The sequence below is a fragment of the Hakea prostrata genome, chromosome 11 (genome assembly GCF_041222555.1).
Source record: "Hakea prostrata isolate BN-2017 chromosome 11, UWA_Hpros_2, whole genome shotgun sequence".
In the NCBI taxonomy this organism is placed as follows: domain Eukaryota; kingdom Viridiplantae; phylum Streptophyta; class Magnoliopsida; order Proteales; family Proteaceae; genus Hakea; species Hakea prostrata.
Window position 1 is genome coordinate 19,393,481 of NC_142610.1, and position 20,004 is coordinate 19,413,484.

Consider the following 20,004-nt stretch of genomic DNA (forward strand, 5'->3'; position numbering starts at 1 on the left):
GAATGAGTTAAAAGAGTCAGGTAACATAATCGTTGGGTATTCATTTTCCTGTATTACATTTGAACATTGCACTTCTCATTCTTCCATTCCCTTGCAACTTAACCTTCTAGTTTTCCTGGAAACCAAATCAAAACAAATGAGATGCATAATGAGATCTAAGGACAAAATCCTTCTAAAGCAGGATGGTTTATGAGGAAGGTTCGCTTCAGCACATCATCTTAGGGTTCAAAACGCATACAAGGTTTCACCATGTTGTCAACAATCCCCTAAACCTTTCCTTTCCCCGTGCGCTGGAAGCTTCACAGGTTCTCTGTGGCTGAAAAAAAATACAGTCATGGATAATCATGGACTTAACCTACCCATGACGACTCAAGCAGTACTCAATTGGGGAAAATTAGTAATTCTCAGGTCTGCTCTGGAAGTTGTGAAGATGTATGCATGATTAGCTGGTATAAAGAAACTATGTGGAACTTCCTACCATGAAGCAGAGTGTATTCTGCTCTCCGTTCTTCTATCTTTGATGTAGCAAAGAGATCAATCAAACAAAAACAAAACAGAAAAGGAAAGGAGGAACTGCAAAATGAATATTTATAAAACATAACAATATACATATTTCCCTGAATTATTTTTCTCAGATTTCAGTAACAGCACACACTAAATTCAAACTTCCCACCTGGTCATGTGGTCTTCAATAAAAAAAATAACAGAAACCACATGAGCATCCCCAAGTCCACAAACACTGAATAGTCGCTCGGAACTGTCCAAGCTCTGAATCTAACCTAATTCCCATCACCAGAACCTTTAAGATATTAAACACGGGAAGCTACTAGATATACACTTTATAATTACACTACGTGCCATTCGCAGTTCACCAAACGTTGTATCTGATTAAAATACACCTCAGAAGCACAGAGGTCGGTGGAATAGCCACCTGAGCAGACAAAGAAATGCTCTTGTCAATGTTGAAGCTGTACTAGTGTCCTGAGCCTCTCCATGATGATTTTGAAGAACGGCTCACTTCTGGAGCTGTCGAAACACGACGAGATTCTTCTGGTCTTTGCACATCCTGCACATTAAATTGTCAAAATATGAGGTCCCAAAAGAAATCCGGATACAAGTACCCTTGAAGGATTCTATTTCAGATATGAACATCAAGCTGAGAAGAATAAAATGACATAATAGACAATGCTGATCATGAAACAGTTTAGTAGCATGCTATGTTGTGGCAGGGCAAAGGTTAAAACAAACCAGAGACAAGGTAGACGCAGTAGAATTTCGGGATAGCATTTGTGATTTCGCATGCGTGCGATGTTGGAGCTGCATATGCCCGAACTGTTGCAGCAGTGAAGCAAAGTTGATCCCATTATGTGCATTTACCATATCCTGTTTTTCTTCCTCCATGATTTGTGATCCACTTGGCATCTCATGTGAAATTTGATTTGGACTCCCAAATGATGTTTGCTTGAATTGATCCCCGCTAAAGGAGTAAGGAGGAACAGTCCTCAGTCGAGTCCGCAATATTTTGAAGGCTGAACTTTGCTGCATTGATGAAAATATCACCATTATTATTCTCTTCTCTTCTCTCTTTCTTTCTATCCTCCTCCATTTTCTTTTCTTTTTTTGGGTTGGTGTTTTGTGTTTTTTTTTTTTTGGAGGGGGGGGGGGGTTGGCCATGTAAGGGTTCACAGATGTGACTGTTTTTTGGTTCAGAATTTATACGGTCAACAGATACACCTGTACTTTGTAACTAAAATCCATGAACTTACAATAATCTCATTGTTAAAAGAACTAAAAACCAACAGATCAGAATCTTGGCACACCCATGCAATAGGATCTGACAATTCTGCTTATATTAAAAAAAACAGATCAAAACCAGGAAATGGAGATGGTTTCCAAAATTATCACCCCAAAAAAAAAAAATTTAAGAACCTAACGTATTTGATTTGTTTCAATAGATATCGCAAAAACAAATTGTGCTTGTATTTGATAACTCACAAGTCTAAGTAAGCTTCAAGGCACACAATAAAGGGAGATAGTGTGGCAGTCCTACAAATGTGAGTCTGAGATTAACTAACATCTCCCAACCCTGGAATTCCTTGTCTCAAATTAATAATAGAAAGTTGGTTAATGAGACAAATGAAAACAAAGGGATCAAAAGAAAAAACCAATGGAGGTTAAGAGGAAGTAACTCTTCAGACTTACCTGAGGTAGCAACATCAGGAGACCGTACAATGCTTTCAACAACCATATGTATCTTCCAGGTTCAAGAAGCTGGAACATCAACAAAATCAATAAACCAATCAAAATCTGAACCTCATAAGAGATGATAAAAATTTATCAATATTTAGGGACACCTAATAGGAACATTAACAGGGACATTCAGTGAGCAACCCTTGGGGATCATGATGCAGTATCAATAAAGAACCAGTCCAACAAGGGCAGGAATTACTTAATAAGTACATTGTTTTACTATTTTCAGTCTTTTAATTGCTTAGTTTTCTTACATAGGAGTGAGTTAAGTGGACTTTGGTTTGAACATAGTTTTGAGTTTCATGATTCAACCCAGATATTTGTTTTTCCCCCTTTAAATACATGGCTGTAACACCCAGCTGAGATTCAGGTGAAATAAGATAGTAGATTGTAAGTTATTTTTGAACTATGCGCTCTTCCCCACACCCAACCGAGATTCGAGTGAAGATAGTAGAATGTAAGTTATTTTGAATTATGCGTTCTCTTCCCCCTTTCCTCTGCTTTCACCTTCCCCTTTCTTCCAATTTTTCTTCTTCTTCTGTCAGCCTAATGCTCTCCCACTAATTTTTAATAATGCCCTTATTAAGACCCCAAATTTGCAAGTAGACAAAATCCATAAAAAAAAAACACCCAAATTTGCTGGGTTGACCATATTAGTATAAAGCCTGTATCCTCGGGCAAAAAGAAAACTAAGATTTACAATTCTATATATTACAAACATAACATAACACCCCAACACACAAACCGATCCTATCTTGTGAGTGGTTTAGAATATCAAAACTCTAGTAGGGCTTCGTTAAAGGCAAGCCAAGCTAGCTCAGCCTCTTGATAGCCCTAACCACAAGCCTGACACCAGAGTATACATTAAAAAATTTCTACTGTCATAATGCCAACTTCAGTTTTTATAAATGCATCAAACATACTGTTATGAACACTATATTGAGTAGTAGCCTTGCTTCGACCTATTCTTTTAGATGAAAGGGAAACGAAAGAATGGTTTCTTCGAGTGAACCAAAACCCCAATAAGCAAATGCTTAATTTGATAATAATTTTCCTTGTTCATACTACATCCATGATCCCATATATAAAGAAGACCCACACACCCACGACTCACTAACCTCGAGGATTAAGTTACCCATTAGAACCAATTCCCTAACTCCCTATGCACTATTTAGGAAACAACCTAAATGGTTTTATTTTCCTAATATGCCATAACACGCATCAACCTTCAACAGTTGCTGACCCTTTCCACCCTAGATACTCACTATTGAAAGTGTTGCCACCTCATCACTTGAGAGAGCCACCTCATAACATTCCCTACCCCCTTGATTTCACCTTTGTCCTCAAGGGTAAGGAAAGGCTTCTAAAATTCCTCTAAATTCTCCCAAGTTGCATCTGCAGGAGCCAATCCCTTCCAATGCACCAAAACTTCTTCCTTTTTCCTTCCAATTCTTTGATCTAACAAAAGTTGTAGCTGAACAATAACAATGTCTTCCTTCCTCTTGGACTTCTGGCAGCTCCCCAAGCACTTGGATCTTTTCTCCCACCATTCTATTGAGACAAGATACATGAAACACACTAACATAGGGTGAATCTTTAACCCTCTTGGCAACTGAAACTTGTACACCACTTGACCTATCTTTTGGATCACTTCAAATTGTCCATAGTAACGTGGTGACAACTTGAGATTCCTCTGAAGTGCCATCGAGATATGTTGATAAGGTTGAAGTCGTAGGCAGACAAAATCTCCTACATCAAAACTTCAGTCTATGTGCTTCTTGTCATACACTTTTTTCATGCGATTTTGCGTCACTAGCAGCCATTCCTGTATTTGCTTAAAAACTTGATCCTGCATGTTGAGTTATTTATCGAGCAATTCCCCTTGAGTTGTGCTAGGGACATGAGACAAAAGCATGGGTGGAGCATGACCATAAACTATTTCATAAGGTGTCTTTTTATTGTAGAATGCACGCTAGTATTGTAACAATATTCAGCTCATGGAATCCAATGGACCCATTCCTTCAGCTTAGGACTAGTAAAACACCGCAAGTATATCTCCACCTTCCGATTTACCACCTCTGTTTGACCATTTATCTGCGGATGATACGCTGATGAAAATTGAAATGGGTTCCTTGCAAATGAAACAATTCCTTCCAAAAGTGATTCACTTGAAGACTAGATCTCTATCACAAACAATAGTCTGAGGCATCCCATACAATTTAAAAGTTTGCTCAAAGAATACTTGAGCCATTGAGGTGCACGAATATGGATAGAAAATAGGACAAAAGTGTGCAAATTAGAAACTTGATCTACCACAACATATATAGTATATTTTCCCTTACAATTTGGCAATCCATCCATAAAATCCCGTGAAATCATGGTCCATACCTGGGGGGAATCCAAAGTGGTTGAAGTACGTCCGTAGGAAAGGTATTTTCCCATTTGTGTCGTTGACACATGTCACGTTGCTTAACGTGCTCCCTGATTTTTCTCCTCATTTTATTCCAATAAAAAATGGATTGTACCCATAGGAGAGACTTGAGATAGCCTTCAAGGGTGCTAGCATGTAACTCCTCCACAATAATAGGAAAAAGTGGAGAGTTTTCCAACAAATAGATCTTATTTTTAAAAACACAAAGCACCCTCTCTGTAACTCCATGGCCTAATTGCCTCTCCCTCTTGTATATGCTTCTTGATTTCTTGCAATTCTGGATTAGTTTGCACCTCCTCTTTAATTGGATCGAGCCACTATGGGACCGGTCCAGATATTGCAAAGTTCTCTCCATTTTCTCCACTTCTAGATAATGCGTCTGCAACCACATTTTCTCTTCCTATTTTATAGGAACTTATGAAATCATACCCCCTCAATTTGACTAACCATCTCTGTTTGGCTAGTGTAGTGATCTTTTGATCCCATAAATATTTCAAGCTTCTTTGATCCATCCACACAATAAATTGTTGACCTATTTAATAATGCCTCCAACGTTTCATTGCAAGAACTAGAGCAATCATTTCTTTTTCATAAGTGGATAAAAATAAATTTTTACCTTGCAATGCATGGCTAAAGAGAGCTATTGGCCGTCTTTCTTGCATCAAAACTCTTCCTATGATAGTGCCAAATGCATCACACTCAATCTCAAAAGATTTAGAAAAATCTCATAGAGTTGACACAAGGACCTGAGTCATAGTCAATTTGAGTTGTTCAGATGCTTCTTCAGAACTTGGCTTTCGTTTGAACCTTCCTCTCTTTAGCATGTCCGTGAGGGGGGCTGCAATTTTACCGTAATTTTAGATGAGTTTATGGTAATACCCTGTCAATCCCAAAAGCCTCACAATCTACACACGTGCGTGAGGGGGGCTGCAATCTACACACGTGCGCCACAGATTGTCATGTTTCTTTACTAGCAAAACTAGGGAAGAGTACGGACTATTACTTGGACGAATAACACCTGACTTCAATAGGTCTACTATCATTTTCCCAATCTCATTCTTCTAATAATGAGGGTATCGGTAAGGCCGAGTTGAAACGGGCCCACTTCCCTCTTTTAGTGGAATACGGTGGTCACAAGTACACTTAGGAGAGAGCTGTTTTAGTTCTTGAAAAACATCCTCATAAGCTTATAATAGTTGCTTAAATATAGTGTTTGTAACATCAGAAAGTCATTAAAAAATTCATACCTTGTTTGTCCGCCACTTGCATGGATAGGGCATTAATGTGAAGTGACGCTCTTTCTTTTTCTAAACTTAGCAACGTCCACCACTTTGTCTTCTGCTGATTTCAGACCTTGTAATTCCACCATTCTTCCATCCATATTGAAAAACATCCGTAATTTAGAGAAATCCTACATAATGAGTCCCAATCTACTTAGCCATTGTGCTACCAATACCGCATTATACCCCTCTAATAGCAGTAAATACAAGTCCACCATAATTGGGATTTCCTACAATACCATGTGAACTCCCTTGCAACGTCCAGATCTTGTGAATTTTTCTCCATTAGCCACAACTACTTCAAACTTGCCTTCACAATTGGGAATCAAATCCATTTTGCTAGCAATAACGGGTATTTAAAAAAGTGTGCATACTACCAGATTCACTAAAAAATATTACCCATTTGTAACTCAACTCCCTTGGACTTGCATGGTTTGAAGATTTGACGTTCTTGAGATCGCATGAATGAATATTTCTGGTACCGCCTCTTCTATTTCTTCAATGTCAGCAGCTTTATCTCCCTCACCTTCTAGCCCCATAGCCTCAATAAGAAAAAGCTTTTTTGCTTCAATGCCCAAGGTTCCCACTTCTCGTTGCAATTGAAACATAAGCCTTTAGATTGCCACTCACTTAGGCTCAATGAGTGACATTTTTTTTAATTGCCATAGTGGGGTGATTTGAACTAGGTACAGTTGAGACGATCTTCCTTGGCTCTACTGATGAACCACGCTTCACAGATTGGGCTTTTGCCTCATAAAGATGAGCAAACCCGATTGCTGCTGATAACCTCACTGGTCTACAAGCTTGTACATCCAGCATTAAGTTGTCCTTGAGTATGCTAACAAAACAACCGACTTCTTGTTCTTGCATTAACCGACTCGCTCGATTAATAATCTTTCGAACAGGTTTGATATTCTTTAACTGTTTCAACTTGCAGCAACTTGGTTAGATCTCCAAAAACAAACTTGAAAATACAGTGGGGCCATACCACATGTGGAGTGCTTCTTTAAAAGCCTCCCATGTAATGGTTCCTTTCTCCTTTTTGATCAATTGGAACCATAATTGGGGCACCTCCAACAGTTGCAGAATGGAAATCAAAGACATGGGATGCCAACCTGTTGGATCCCCTCCCCGTGACTGGTCGTGACCTAGGAATTAGGGCGGCTGGCCCAGTGGGCAACATGGGGCATCTCCGTACTAGTGTGACTAATTATGAGACGATTCCCCACGCTCACTGTTACCAGCCACGTTGTCCAACCTCGTATTCATTGCTGCATCATATCCATCATCTCCCAAAATGTAGACTCTTGTATCGTAACCATCTTGCCCAGATCAGCTTCCACATGCTCGAGCCGCTGTGGAGCCTTAGTCTGATACTATTTTGTTATGTGCATTAGATTGAGTAGCCTTGCTTCAACCTATTCTTTTAGATGAATGGGGAAACAAGGAATGGTTTCTTCGAGTGAACCAAATTCCCAAAACGCAAATGTTTCGTTTGATAATAATTTTCCTTAATTTGTACTACATTAGTTATCCTATATATAAAAAAGACCCACACACCCACAACTCACAAAACTTGAGGATTAAGTTACCCGTTACAACCAATTCCCTAACGCCCTATCTACTATTTATAAAACAACCTACATATTTTTATTTTCCTTAATATGCCATAAGACTTATTCAACTGAATCAAGGCCTTTTCCAACCTAGATACTTGCTAAAATTAATAAACTGCTGCCACCTCATCACTTGAGAGAGCCACCTCGTAACAGATATATTTTCCAATGCATTCCGTCATTCATATATTACCATCTCCAACAGAATCAGCATCCACTGGGATTTGATAATCATACCGGTACGACATACTAGACTCCTCAGTTATACTTAATTCTTAATGAACAAAAAAGAAAAGTCACATTGTATAAGCCCCATTAATTAGTACTTAAAATAGCTGGAAGACAGAATTTTTTGCAATGTCAATAAATGCTCTTCATTTACTGACAAAAATTATAAAGTAAAATGTCAAGCAAAAATGTTCTAACGGTAAATAATCCTTCATATTTCAATCCCTCAGAGGACCAGCATCTCAAAATGCAAATGTTTTTGTGTGTTTCTCGGGTTGAACACCTCCACTAGTAGTCACTCTTTAAGGCAGCACATGAAGTCCAATTCTACTAACTGGTGAGAACTTAAATGGAGACAAAAACTAGGGCAACAACTAAATTTGTGTTGAAACAAGATAACTACACAGAAAGTACAGACCTGCAATCTGAGATAAGCAAATATTGGTGTCTCCAGCAAACGAATTAATTTGTCCAGCTGGGCTAGAAATTTGACATTGATATCTTCCTCCCCCAGAGACTGAATGACAGAACTGGCATGCTCGTATGCCTGTCAAGAAAGGTTATATACAATTAAAATTTAAAAGAGCAGCATAAATGATACCCATACCATGGAACTTTAACCATTACAAAAGCCATACCTGAGCTAATAAGCAAAGACTCATCGTTGCCATTGGTGAGTGGCACCAAGAAGAATACAATGAAACAAATAAGTCCTTCCCAGCAGGATTCACCAGAGATTGTTTTAAGAGATATCTCAGGCCGGATAATTCAGACGATGTAAGTAAAATCAAATTCAAAGCCTGAACCATCATGGATGCAAAATCCAAGTCTGCTTCTCCTTCGAGGATAGCTGAAAGTTCCCTGTAAACACGTTCAGCATCCAGCAGCACACAAAGTCGGCGAATTACTAAAGCACCACGCCTGGGAAAAACACAGGTGAAATTTCCAATGAGTATACAAAGATGCATTACTCATGTGCATTTAAACCAGGAGTAAATAAAGATGGACTCTAAGATACCAAAACAGAAATGAAGACATGAGAAGGAAACTCACTTCTCAAGAAGTGAGTGATCAACCCGAAAGTTCTGGACTAGGAAAACAACAAGACGTCGGAAATGGGGAGCATCTCTTGCTATACATGCATGGACCTCAAGTACCAAGAGCACCACCTGTGCATACAAAAGAATGGAAGCATTTTTAAATGGATTTAAAGAAACAGATTGCGGACATTGTCACGACTGGGATTTCATAGAAAAGGAAATGCAAATATGCAAGAGCAAGATATTAATAGTAACAATGCTCATGCAACAGTTTAAACTTAATGCATCAATTGCAGAAAGGTAAGATAACAAGGACAATTTATATTAATTTTTAAAACTACCTCAGCTAGGCAAGGTCCAAACTGGGACTAGAAGGTGTAGCTAGTTGGACAAGTTGCAAAAAAGGATATTCCAACATGAAGAAAGTGAAAAACTGACTAATTCTATTTGAAGCTTTTGGTATTTCACCAAAAGACCCACACCCGAGTGCCATAGCTTTGGGTCCGCTATCCCGATCATGATTTTCCTAACCCCATAGGGAAAGGAAAGGTCCTTCCCCTTCCCTTTTGAGCCAGTTGTGGGCGAGTAGGAATTTGAACCCCCGACAACATGGTTTGTAGCCACATGCTCTAATCCTCTGAGCTACAGGCCCCACCCTATGTCCACCGGATTCCCAGGAGTACCCTCAAAAAGAAACCTTTCCTCTCTTCAGCCATTTTGGGTTCAGAAGATGTGAATGCCATTCTTATAGAGAGAAAGGCACACTGCTTTCATACCACTAAAAACAGCAAAGCCTGAGTTGAAGTCTTGACAAGGATCTGAGTAATTTTGACCATTATCAATACAGCAAGACTAGTTCTTTATAAACAATTATCCCTCCAAATTTCCAACTATCTATTAACCACAAACATTTAGATGCAGAACCATCAGTACGGTGCCAGCAAAAATTAATTGAGCAAGTTTAGAACAGGAAAAAATGAAGCAAGCAGATAAGAATGAAAGCCTTTACATAACCATTTGCAAAAAAACCACGATAGAATATAATAATCACATGTGCAATATTGATAATAGAAGTAATGCAACTGCTAATAAGAGGACAGATATAATGTAAACCCATAGGATCAAAGGCCCAATCCATATATGACCCAATCAAAGCTTATTTCCAGTAAAATAAGCCCCCAGTGACTTATCCACACCAATAGTAGTGGCTACCTCTCTATTGTTACAACCGGCATTCATTCAAATTTGATAGGTCAATTTCCATTCATATTTTCTGTTGCATCTGTCCTGGAATTTTGGTTTTGACTTGCTTATGATCCCCACCCCCCACCCCAAAGTTTCTGCTACTTGCCCTGCTTTCCTGGTGCCACAAGAAGTAGCCTCACACCACCTATCTGACATCAGATCTCTGAGATCTTTTGCAAGGCTGGTAGTAGCAGCCACTAATATTAGTATTTGATCTGAGTTTCAGCCTTTCAGGCCCTGATAAAAAAAATTCACATCATCTGGTCTGCAAAGTCAATTATCAGTTAATCACTGTTATTCTCTTTGTTGAGATCCTAGTTTGCAAATGCTCCTAGAGGATTAAGGAATTTCATCGCAACCAACAACACTAAGTCTTTTCTGGCAAAAGTTAAGCAGGTCTAAAACACCGGACAATGATAAATTACACAAGAACATACCTTTTCAAATAATCAAGAAAGTGAATCTCAAAATGACAAATTAGTCAAAGCTTTAGTTTTGACAATAAACACAAAACCCAATTTGATATAATGACGTATACAAGAAAGAAGAGAACCAGAGAGATTACCTCATCAGAAGCATCTGATAATGTTCTTAGAAGGGTATCAAATATCTCATCCAAGAAAGACAAAACCTGTTTTGGTGTAACCATAAAAATAAAACAATCCCAACCAAGAATAAGCTACAAGCATGAAATCAAAACCAACAGAAGACAAGGTTAAGTATACTAATAGATAATTATGATAGATTTTGAAAGAGTACACTAATAAAGCATCAGCCAAGAAGATCAAAGATGAGGCAGTACAGAATTTATTAGCAGAAGGAAAGATAGAGTTGGCAGAAAGCAGATGGCCTCATGGGCAGAGTAGTAAACATCCCGTTGAAGTTACAGTACAGGTTTGAGAGTCCTCTGTATAACCCCCACATCGTCAGTCGTGACAATAATATTGATTCCCTACTGTCCCCCCTCCCTTCCTCCTCCCCCCCCAAACCAACCAGTAAAGAATTAAACATCCCGTTGAAGTTACAGTACAGGTTTGAGACCTCTGTATAACCCCCCCATCATGACAATAATATTGATTCCCTACTGTTCCCCCTCCTTCCCCCCCCCCCTTTCCCAAAAAAAAAAGGAAGAAGAAAGAAAGGGGGGGGGGGGGGGATAAGAAAAGGGGGAAAAGAGGAGCATCCCATGGGAATAATATGCCCATTTCTGCCATGAGGAAAACCAAAATGGTTAAGTATATCCTATCCCAAGAACACTAGCAATAGAAGAAACATTAACCTATCTCTACAAAACTGGAGGCATCAAATATATGTAAATATCAAATAATGCCTAATATTAGACAAAATATCCATGGATTACCTCAGAACGATGTCTGGCTAAGAGTGTTGCAATCCAATGCAACGCTTCAATTCGAGTGGCCTCCCATTCACTAGATAATTGCCTAATAAATGATAGAAGATTTAGCAACCATCAGCAATCAATTTACAAAGGGTAAATCAGCTTTTAGGATGAAACCTGTAGTAAATTGAGTTAATCTATGAAATATTGAATCCTTGAGTGTAATTCTCTTGTAGCTCTTTCTAGGAGCACAAGAACTTCATAAACCCTTAGATACAGAAGCATCAGTAACCTTTAAAACCTAGCTGTTTTCCCAGGTGACAAAAACTGCACCTCCTTGCAATGGAGAGGATGGCTCCAATATCAAATCCCTCAGTTGGATCAGCCCTAATAGCACGAAGCTCATCATTGGTTTCGCGAGCAACCTGTTTGACAGAGCATTGAAATTTCAGCAATGAAAGAAGCGTGACAGTCCTTTATCAGATAAAATAAACAAAATCGTTGCATTATCCAACAGAAGAAAAAAATTCATTACCACTCTGATTTTCTCCTCTTTATCAGAAATGCAGGGCAAAATGGCTCCCAGAATATCAGCATAGTACGGAATAAGTTGATCTCCCCCAAGTTTTACAAATTCATTTATCTGTATGATCAAGATGTATAGAAAATGATTTCAGACTGATAACACAACCTCTCATCTGAGTCTTAACAAATAATTAAAATAAGAAACCTGACTCTATTCCCTACCAACAGAAGATCCAGCAAAAACAAATCTGTAATTAGCACAAATTCAAGGAAAGCTACAACACCAGACAAGCAAACAAATTTCCTAATCCAATGAGTCAATCTACCTACCCATGTGACAGCTGTCAGCCGAGTAAATTCATCTGGAGAAGCAGCCCTTTGTACCAATATTTCTGCCATGCGACCATAATCTACAGACTTAAAATGTACCACTTTTCAAATCAGGAAATTGATGGCAAACATCAACTAAATATTTTTCATATCATGTTATGGTTCAAAGTTCAAACTAAAATATATCCATCCAACAAATCCCTAATCAAAAAAACAAAATAATATAAAACCCACCACCACTCTTCCGTGCAATTGGAGGTGTGTCTGGGTAGTGAGATAAACTGATAAAAAACTGGAAATATTTGCACAGGCTACTTTAACACAACTCTTACTGGAGAATTCTTGATCTCTTGAAGAAATTCAGAAAGTGCCGAATCAGCTTGTTGTCGTATTTCATGGCTAGAATCACTTAACATGTTGAATAAACCTGAAATTTCAACAAGTGCCCAGAGCTAGCTTTTAATTACAACAACAGAACCACAGTTTACTTAAGAAAATTCTATGAATCTGTAATGAATATCTACCATCAAGAAAATCTGGAAGAAATCCAAGCATGTCAATCTCTGGAACACTATCTAACACAGTGATCCATCCTACCAAAAATTGGCGAACATAAGGATTTAAGACATTCATTCGCTCCCTTAGCAATGGTATAAACTCTTCAATGCTGAGAAAAATCATACAACCATAGAATAAGGTTATACAGCCAAATCGTTTAAAGGTAGAATGTGGACCTTTTTTATACATAAAATCAAACTGCCACTACTTCAGTAGAGACTACATACCTGAATTGATCACTTTCAGTCACAATATCCTGCCCATCAAAAGACAAATGTTAAAATTACATAAAAAACTTAGCATATCCAAAATATGATCAGAGAGAGCTTGATTTACCTTGACAAGCCTATCTAGGAGATGAGCAGCACTTTGCACATTGGCGTCTGAGTCAGCTGACAGCTTGCATAATGCATCAAAGATCTGATTAAAGAACACAATGAAATCACCTCTAACAACCTGCACAGCACCCTTTGAGAATGAGATTCAACCAGAATAATATCGATGATGTCTAGCAAAACTAAATGGAAAATGGAGCCAAAAAAATTAATAAAGGGAAAGAGAAAGAACATAAAAATATTAATCCAGTCTCACCTTTGCAATATTATACAAAGCTTCACAAGCATAATAACGAACCCGGCTATCTTGGTCAGAAAAGGAATTGAGTACAGGTGGGACAATTTGCTGCCAATTAAAACCCAAAAGACTAAATTAAAAAAGTCATCCAAGGCCAGTGGGTAAAAAAAGAAAGATGGCCAAGAACTGGCATAATTAAACAATACAACAATACAAAAACTCTTATGAACAAAAGATTGTCAAACATGAACACTTTTTTTTTTTTTTTTTTTTTTTTTGGGGGGGGGGGGGGGGGGTTCAATATCATGGATATCACTTGGCCTCCTTAACTCGCCCATGTATTCCAGGTACCAAACACCAAGTTCTTTGGACCAGTATGTCCCTCAAATTGTACTTGTAACTCTTCCTGAATTCAGCTGATAACCTATCTCACCAATCAGGAAATCAATAGCCACAGTTCAACAATTCACCAGGCTTAAAAAGTTATATATAAATATGCAACAAAGCCTGAGTTTCAGATACCAATGGATACAAGGAGAGTACAAAAGCCTACAAGGATATCATATTTTGTCATACATAACTTAATCTTTATTGAAAAAACAAAAAGCAAAGAATATATTACAAGACTAACACTATAGAGGAACAATACAAAAAACATCACCACACACAAACCAGGTTGATGACAACATAATTCCAATGCTTTCCTAATTACCATCTTAATTTAACTCGAGAAGTTTCAGGAAGAGGTCCCTTTTTTCTTTGCCCATTTAAGACTATTTTATGGGGGACAACAGAAGTAAAGGAAAACCAATTAGGTTCTAGCTGTAATAAATACAAAACCTATCTATCATCCAATGTCTCCTGAGTCCTGCCAACCATCTGGGGCAGTCGTGCAAACCCTGTTCTGACAATCAATTGAATAGTTCTAATTTAACTTCTCTGAATGACATACTGCTACTGCAACATCCCCTTGCAAATCAACTAGTTACATACATGAAGTATCAATACAGGGAAATTGCCCCGGTCTAAGTGTTCCATAGTTGCATCAGAGTTCGGGACTAACATTGGCTATACAGTTGGTTGAAAAAACCATTTTGGAACTCTTCACAAAAACCATAATTGATGGGGGTAGAGAAATGCAAAATGAATGTGGCACATAACCACCGGTGGCGATTCTGGCCAACAGCCTAGACAGTGATCCGAGGAATTACCTCCAGATGCTGAGCGGCTTCAGTTGCCAAACCAACCGTTGCAGCGGCAAGTCCTATTAAACCTCCCTGGAAGAATGTGGCAAGCAAATCTAAGTTTGTGGACATTACTATGGTTGATATATGGTTTTTAATAATAAAAATTGTATGTCGAACTAAAAAAAGAATTTTTTTTTTTTGGTAGACAACCCAGATGAACATTCCCACTCACTAACCTTGCGATGGTTCGCCTGTGGCGAGTACGTGAACTCTGTGGTCAACAGATTGATCACAGCCGAAATTTTGTCATGATCTCCGGCAGAAGCAAGTGTCTTCACAATCCCTTCCACCTGAAGCATTCATTGCAAGTTTAAACACCTCAATTGAAGAACTCCAGACCAATCAAAACCCTAAGAGATTCAGAAGACACCGAAATGAACGGAAATTGTACTATTAAGAACACCAAAACCTCAAGGGCAGCAATCTTGCGCTTCTCATAAAGTTTATCCGCAAGGTTCCGAAGGACAGATGGTGGAATTATCGACGACGAGTCCGCCATACCGTCCCGAACTCCTTAATGAAACTCAACTTCGTTTTCGAATCTTCTCTTCTTCAAATCGGAACATTTGATGAAGTTCTCCAACCAGATCGGCAATTAGCAACAACGTTGAACTTCCTCAACTCTGGAGTTCTGAAACACAGATCGCAGTAAGGGTATACCAGATCAAAAAGAAAATGAACTGAAACCCTAAAAATCCCAGTTTTCTCTTTCCGTATTTTGTTCTATTGGATTAGCATTTCAGTTATTCTCTCTTTTACGAGTTCCTTCTTTTTCTCACACACTCTCTCTCCTTTTCAGCTTCTCACCGTCCCTGCGACAACCGTTGGTCATCTCGGCACCGCGTTTAATCTCAGGAGACAGGGTTCGTATTTACGGAAAATGCCACTAGTTTTGTCTAAATGACGAATATACCCTTCTTCAAACCTATTCCCGCCGAAGTTAACAAGTCGTTGGATAAAGCCGGCAGCTTGCGTGACAGGTTTCCATTTCCAAATCCGGTGGGGAAATCACCTCTGCTTCCCTTTGTGATATCAAATGATAAAAATACCCTTCCATCTTCTTTTTAAGACTAAAAATACCCGTCTTTGAGACATACTTGTGTCAATGGTAAAAGTGAGAAACGTTTGGTGCAGTTTTGGATTCAAGCTTTAATTGTTTGTGCTAATTAATCAATAATAAAAATTGTTCTTTGTGACTAATCATTTATTGATATTCATCTTTTTTTTTCCTTTTCTATTTTCTATTCCTCTTGAATTAATAGGAAATATAAAGCCCAGACAAGAGAATAATGAAATAACTTGCGAATGGACGCGAAGAATATGGATCACAGGGCCATTAGGATTACGGACTGAAATATTACCATTTTCCGACATTAACACTCTTTGCTTTGACTTGTTTTATAATTCATCATATGAGAAACCTATGTTATGCCGGATATTTTCTGTCATAATCATCACTTGCTACATGGTGTAGCAATTACATAATGAAGTTCTATATAAGAAGGCGAAACCTAACCCGAACGGGTGCCTGAAAAACATTTATTCTTTGTCTCAAGAATTAAAAATTCAACCTCCTGTGAACTCAAGTCATTCCCAACCAAACGCTATGCATGTTGAGCATAGTGAGATAAAATACTCCAATATGCAAAAATTAGTGCCTCTACATGTAACAATTTTATTTTGTGCAAGCACAGCTCAATAGTCAACAAAGGAAGTAGAATGCTGCTGGGCAATCATACATTCAGGATAAATCATATATTGTTCCAGTGGCAAACAAGTGGGTAGATCACTAATAACATCTCTAGCCAAATGATTAGCATCAGGGCTGAAATTGGCATTAAATTACAACCTTCGGATTGATTTAATAGCAACCAACTGGAAATGCATCAGTCAATTTCTATCGAGCTCGAATACTCCCTGGCCGATAGAGGCAATTCATGATCTGCTATTCTTAGCAACCAAGATACAAGCAATTCCTATTGACACATCTGAAGAACATGAATTCCTAATAGAGGCTTATCTTTTAGCGGCATGGGCATTAGAGGAACAAGAATCAAGAGAGTGGAACAATATAATAAGTAGTTTGTAATAGGCTTTGTTATCTATTTTTTTGTATCAACAAAAAGAGATAACTTAAGTAACTAGATTGATAAAAACAACTAGAAGAAATTAGAGGATAATAGAAAAATGAAAAAAGAAAAAAAAAGGCACTGATTGCAAGAGATCAACAGCCGCCTTCTTTGTTCTTTGTTGCTTAAACGAGAGAGATAACCCAAGAAGCCAGAGAGATGAGCCCCAGACCACTCATTCCCTTGTGCACAAGATGAAATAGAGCAGATAGATAGCCTTGACAAGCCTTGTGGTTCTGTTTACTTCAAATTTTCAGAACTAAGCTAGCTGCAAACCTCTGGTTCCTGATGGTCTGTTTCTGCTATGAAGCTTCTTTTCATGGAATTTGATTCTTCAAAGTGAATTTTTACCACATGGGTATGGTCTCTCTTGTGAAAATAACATCATGATGTCGCATACATCAAGTCATCAATGACACAATAAAGAAAAGGCAATGCATTCACCTCATTATATGAAATTCGCTCACTCTCTTAACTGTTGGAATAACAATGTGAAATGGATGGCGAACGGTTCTCAGCCTCTCTTTCTGACCCTCTCATTTGCTCTAGAATTAAAGAGATGAGATTAATAGAAGAAGTGAAAGAAACCCAAGCAAAAATTTGTAAACGTCAAGTATAAACCCCACCTCTTTCTTGATTCTCTTGGCCGGAACAATGTGTAACGTCAAGTAGAAAAGCAAGGTTGGGTAGAACTGTTGCATGCACTACTGTAGACACAAAAAGAAAGCAAAGCATCTCACCAAAAAAGAAAATAAACCAAACGAGTTAAATCATATGGTCTCTTTTAACCAAAAATAAAAGAAAAGAACAGAAGAAAAAAAATATAGTCTCTTCACTTTATCCTCACTTATAAATAAAGAGGAATTTAGAGGTTTCAAATCACTCAACAACGAATTGGTATCATGTAAGTAGAGGATTGTGTTCCGTTTTTATACTTTTCAATAATATATACCTTTAATCTAAGTTATCAGTACTTAGAGGTGAGTCTGCCTCTTAAATATGTGGTGAAGAAGCATGAGATGTGCATAATAATTTGGAATGATATACTACTAATTTGAGACGGTGTTGATCTATGCTCCACTCACACCTCTCCACCACACATTAGGAGATAGGTCATCTTTGAATTCCGACAAATTAAATCAACGGTGAGATCACCAGTGAACCTCCTCTGGACCCATTTATGAATTATAACAAAATAACTTAAAGGTGGAATCAGTAGTGAACCCCTTGTGGGCACGTGTCTCTTGACATGCAAGGGAGAAGTGTCAAGGGATTACTCTCAATAATAAGATATTGACCTTCTGACCACCAGTTTAATAAAAAACCACTACTCCAGTGTCCAAAAATTTCTCTTAAGGTTTACTATGTTCCTAAAATAACCCATGTTTACAGCAAGAAAAACCCTTTTTTCTTGGGGCCTCAGATAGAAGATTATATTTAGCTTCCCATAATTTGGAGGCATTAAACCCTGCCTGTACAAGAAAACTGAGTGGGGACTACCACCACATATGGTTCAAACAAAACTTCCTAGCACCTCTAGCAAGTAAGCAAGGTAGCCTATTTATATAACAAAACTGAATTACTTCAAAATGAGTTTCTAACCTAATTAATTTCCTCAATAGGTCGCTACTAATTCAATCAAGTGATTGAGTGTGCCCATATCGTCATGCGCATGTAAACTCATCTCTTTTCATCTACCATGTTTGACATAAATATTAGAATATTAATTAAATATTCCACATAAGATAGACTTTATCGATTGTGTTACACTTTGATTAGGTTTATTATTGGTCTGATATGGGTAATATACGGTTACTAAAATTCTTATATGGACCGGCTAGTGTGGACTAATAGAGACAGTTAGATCTTGATGGTCGATCTAACGGATTTGTCTATATAAAGGATGCTAGGTCCCTCCACTAAACCCTAATCATAATCACATTTGCTTAGTCAGAAAGTTATACCATCAAGCCAGTGAATAAGGAGGAGTTTAGAGGAGAAGATCTAACATCAAGTTGATCATAGAATCAACTTCCACTTCAAGTTCATTCCTAGTGGGAGACAAAAAAAGATATTCCGCTGCGCCTCGTCTCCAATGGATCCTATGTAAAGATATGTTCATCATCATCTTGTGTCATTATCATACTAAGGTGTTTTTAGTCGATCTATGCGATATTGGATAGAAATATTTTTACAGTAAAATGGTAAATTCAATGCTAGAAATAATCATACAAGATGAACCCAACTTAGCGGTTCAATAAGTTACGTGATTCTTCACTTGTATATCACAATACATAATCTAACGATAAGAATCATAGGCAACACACTTTTATATAGGAAATACTTACAATTTTATCACACAGTTGCTCGATTGGTAAGACCAACACCTCTTAGTGAATAGGTCATAGATTTGACCCTGATGGCATATGTGTTTGTCTAATTCCTTACATATAAAAACCGTATTCATACAAAAAAAAAAAATTACAATCCTAACATCTTATAAGGAAAACTAGAGTTTGAGAAAATTGTTTTCAGAGCAACTGTGGTTCAAGTTCCTAACCGAAGCCTAGAGGAGGAACCAAATCCTATCAAGCTTCTCTTGATCAATAGATTCGGGATCGATGATATGCTAACGCATGTGACCGGTAGAACAACATTCCTGAATCGATTTTATCTTCGACCAGGTAAAAGAAAGTTACTAGTTCGTTCTTCAATTATCTTTTTTTTTCTCTCGTTTCTTTTCTTGCTTTTAACCCCTGGCCAGTACTTCTTTTGTTTGATTCAGTTTATTAGGTTAGAGAGTCAAATGTATACTGGTTTAAATCAAACTTAATCAAAACCAAAGTGATTATATTCGGATCAATTTCTGGTTTCGATTTCTTTTCACAGTTTGGTGGACACATAGTAGGTATATGCAACGTCCGACATGTAGGCTCGTGTCGGGCCCTGGCGACACGGCGACTCGGGCAACATTTAGTGATTTTCAAGCGGCCTCATCATTATTTTGTGGTAAAGAAGCGTTGTGGGAACACATTTTTCTCCCGTGATGAAAAGGTGATCCAAACTTACAGAAAACTCGATACTTATGGATTCTAATACGGAATAATTGTTATTGAACCCGGTTCATAAAATCGATCCGGTTTTCGAATCGCATTTTTCAGAATCTTGGTCGGCACTTCTTCTAACGCTCGAAGCCGGGAAGGTTGCGTTTGG

General features: G+C 38.1%; 1 protein-coding gene across 1 annotated transcript; it reads right to left on the reverse strand.

Annotated features, from left to right (window-relative positions):
• Positions 1-202: 202 nt before the first annotated feature.
• Positions 203-15,633, reverse strand: LOC149000644 (protein VAC14 homolog). Its single transcript, XM_089141028.1, has 19 exons — positions 15,072-15,633; positions 14,839-14,952; positions 14,627-14,692; positions 13,434-13,523; positions 13,179-13,298; positions 13,070-13,098; positions 12,809-12,951; positions 12,617-12,711; positions 12,285-12,371; positions 11,965-12,072; positions 11,763-11,854; positions 11,451-11,532; positions 10,656-10,721; positions 8,859-8,974; positions 8,444-8,726; positions 8,224-8,352; positions 2,203-2,271; positions 1,249-1,539; positions 203-1,066 (listed from the first exon to the last, which is right to left on the reverse strand). Exons 1-19 carry the CDS (start codon positions 15,159-15,161, stop codon positions 974-976), a joined length of 2,163 nt encoding a protein of 720 aa, XP_088997154.1. The 5' UTR covers positions 15,162-15,633; the 3' UTR covers positions 203-973.
• Positions 15,634-20,004: the final 4,371 nt, after the last annotated feature.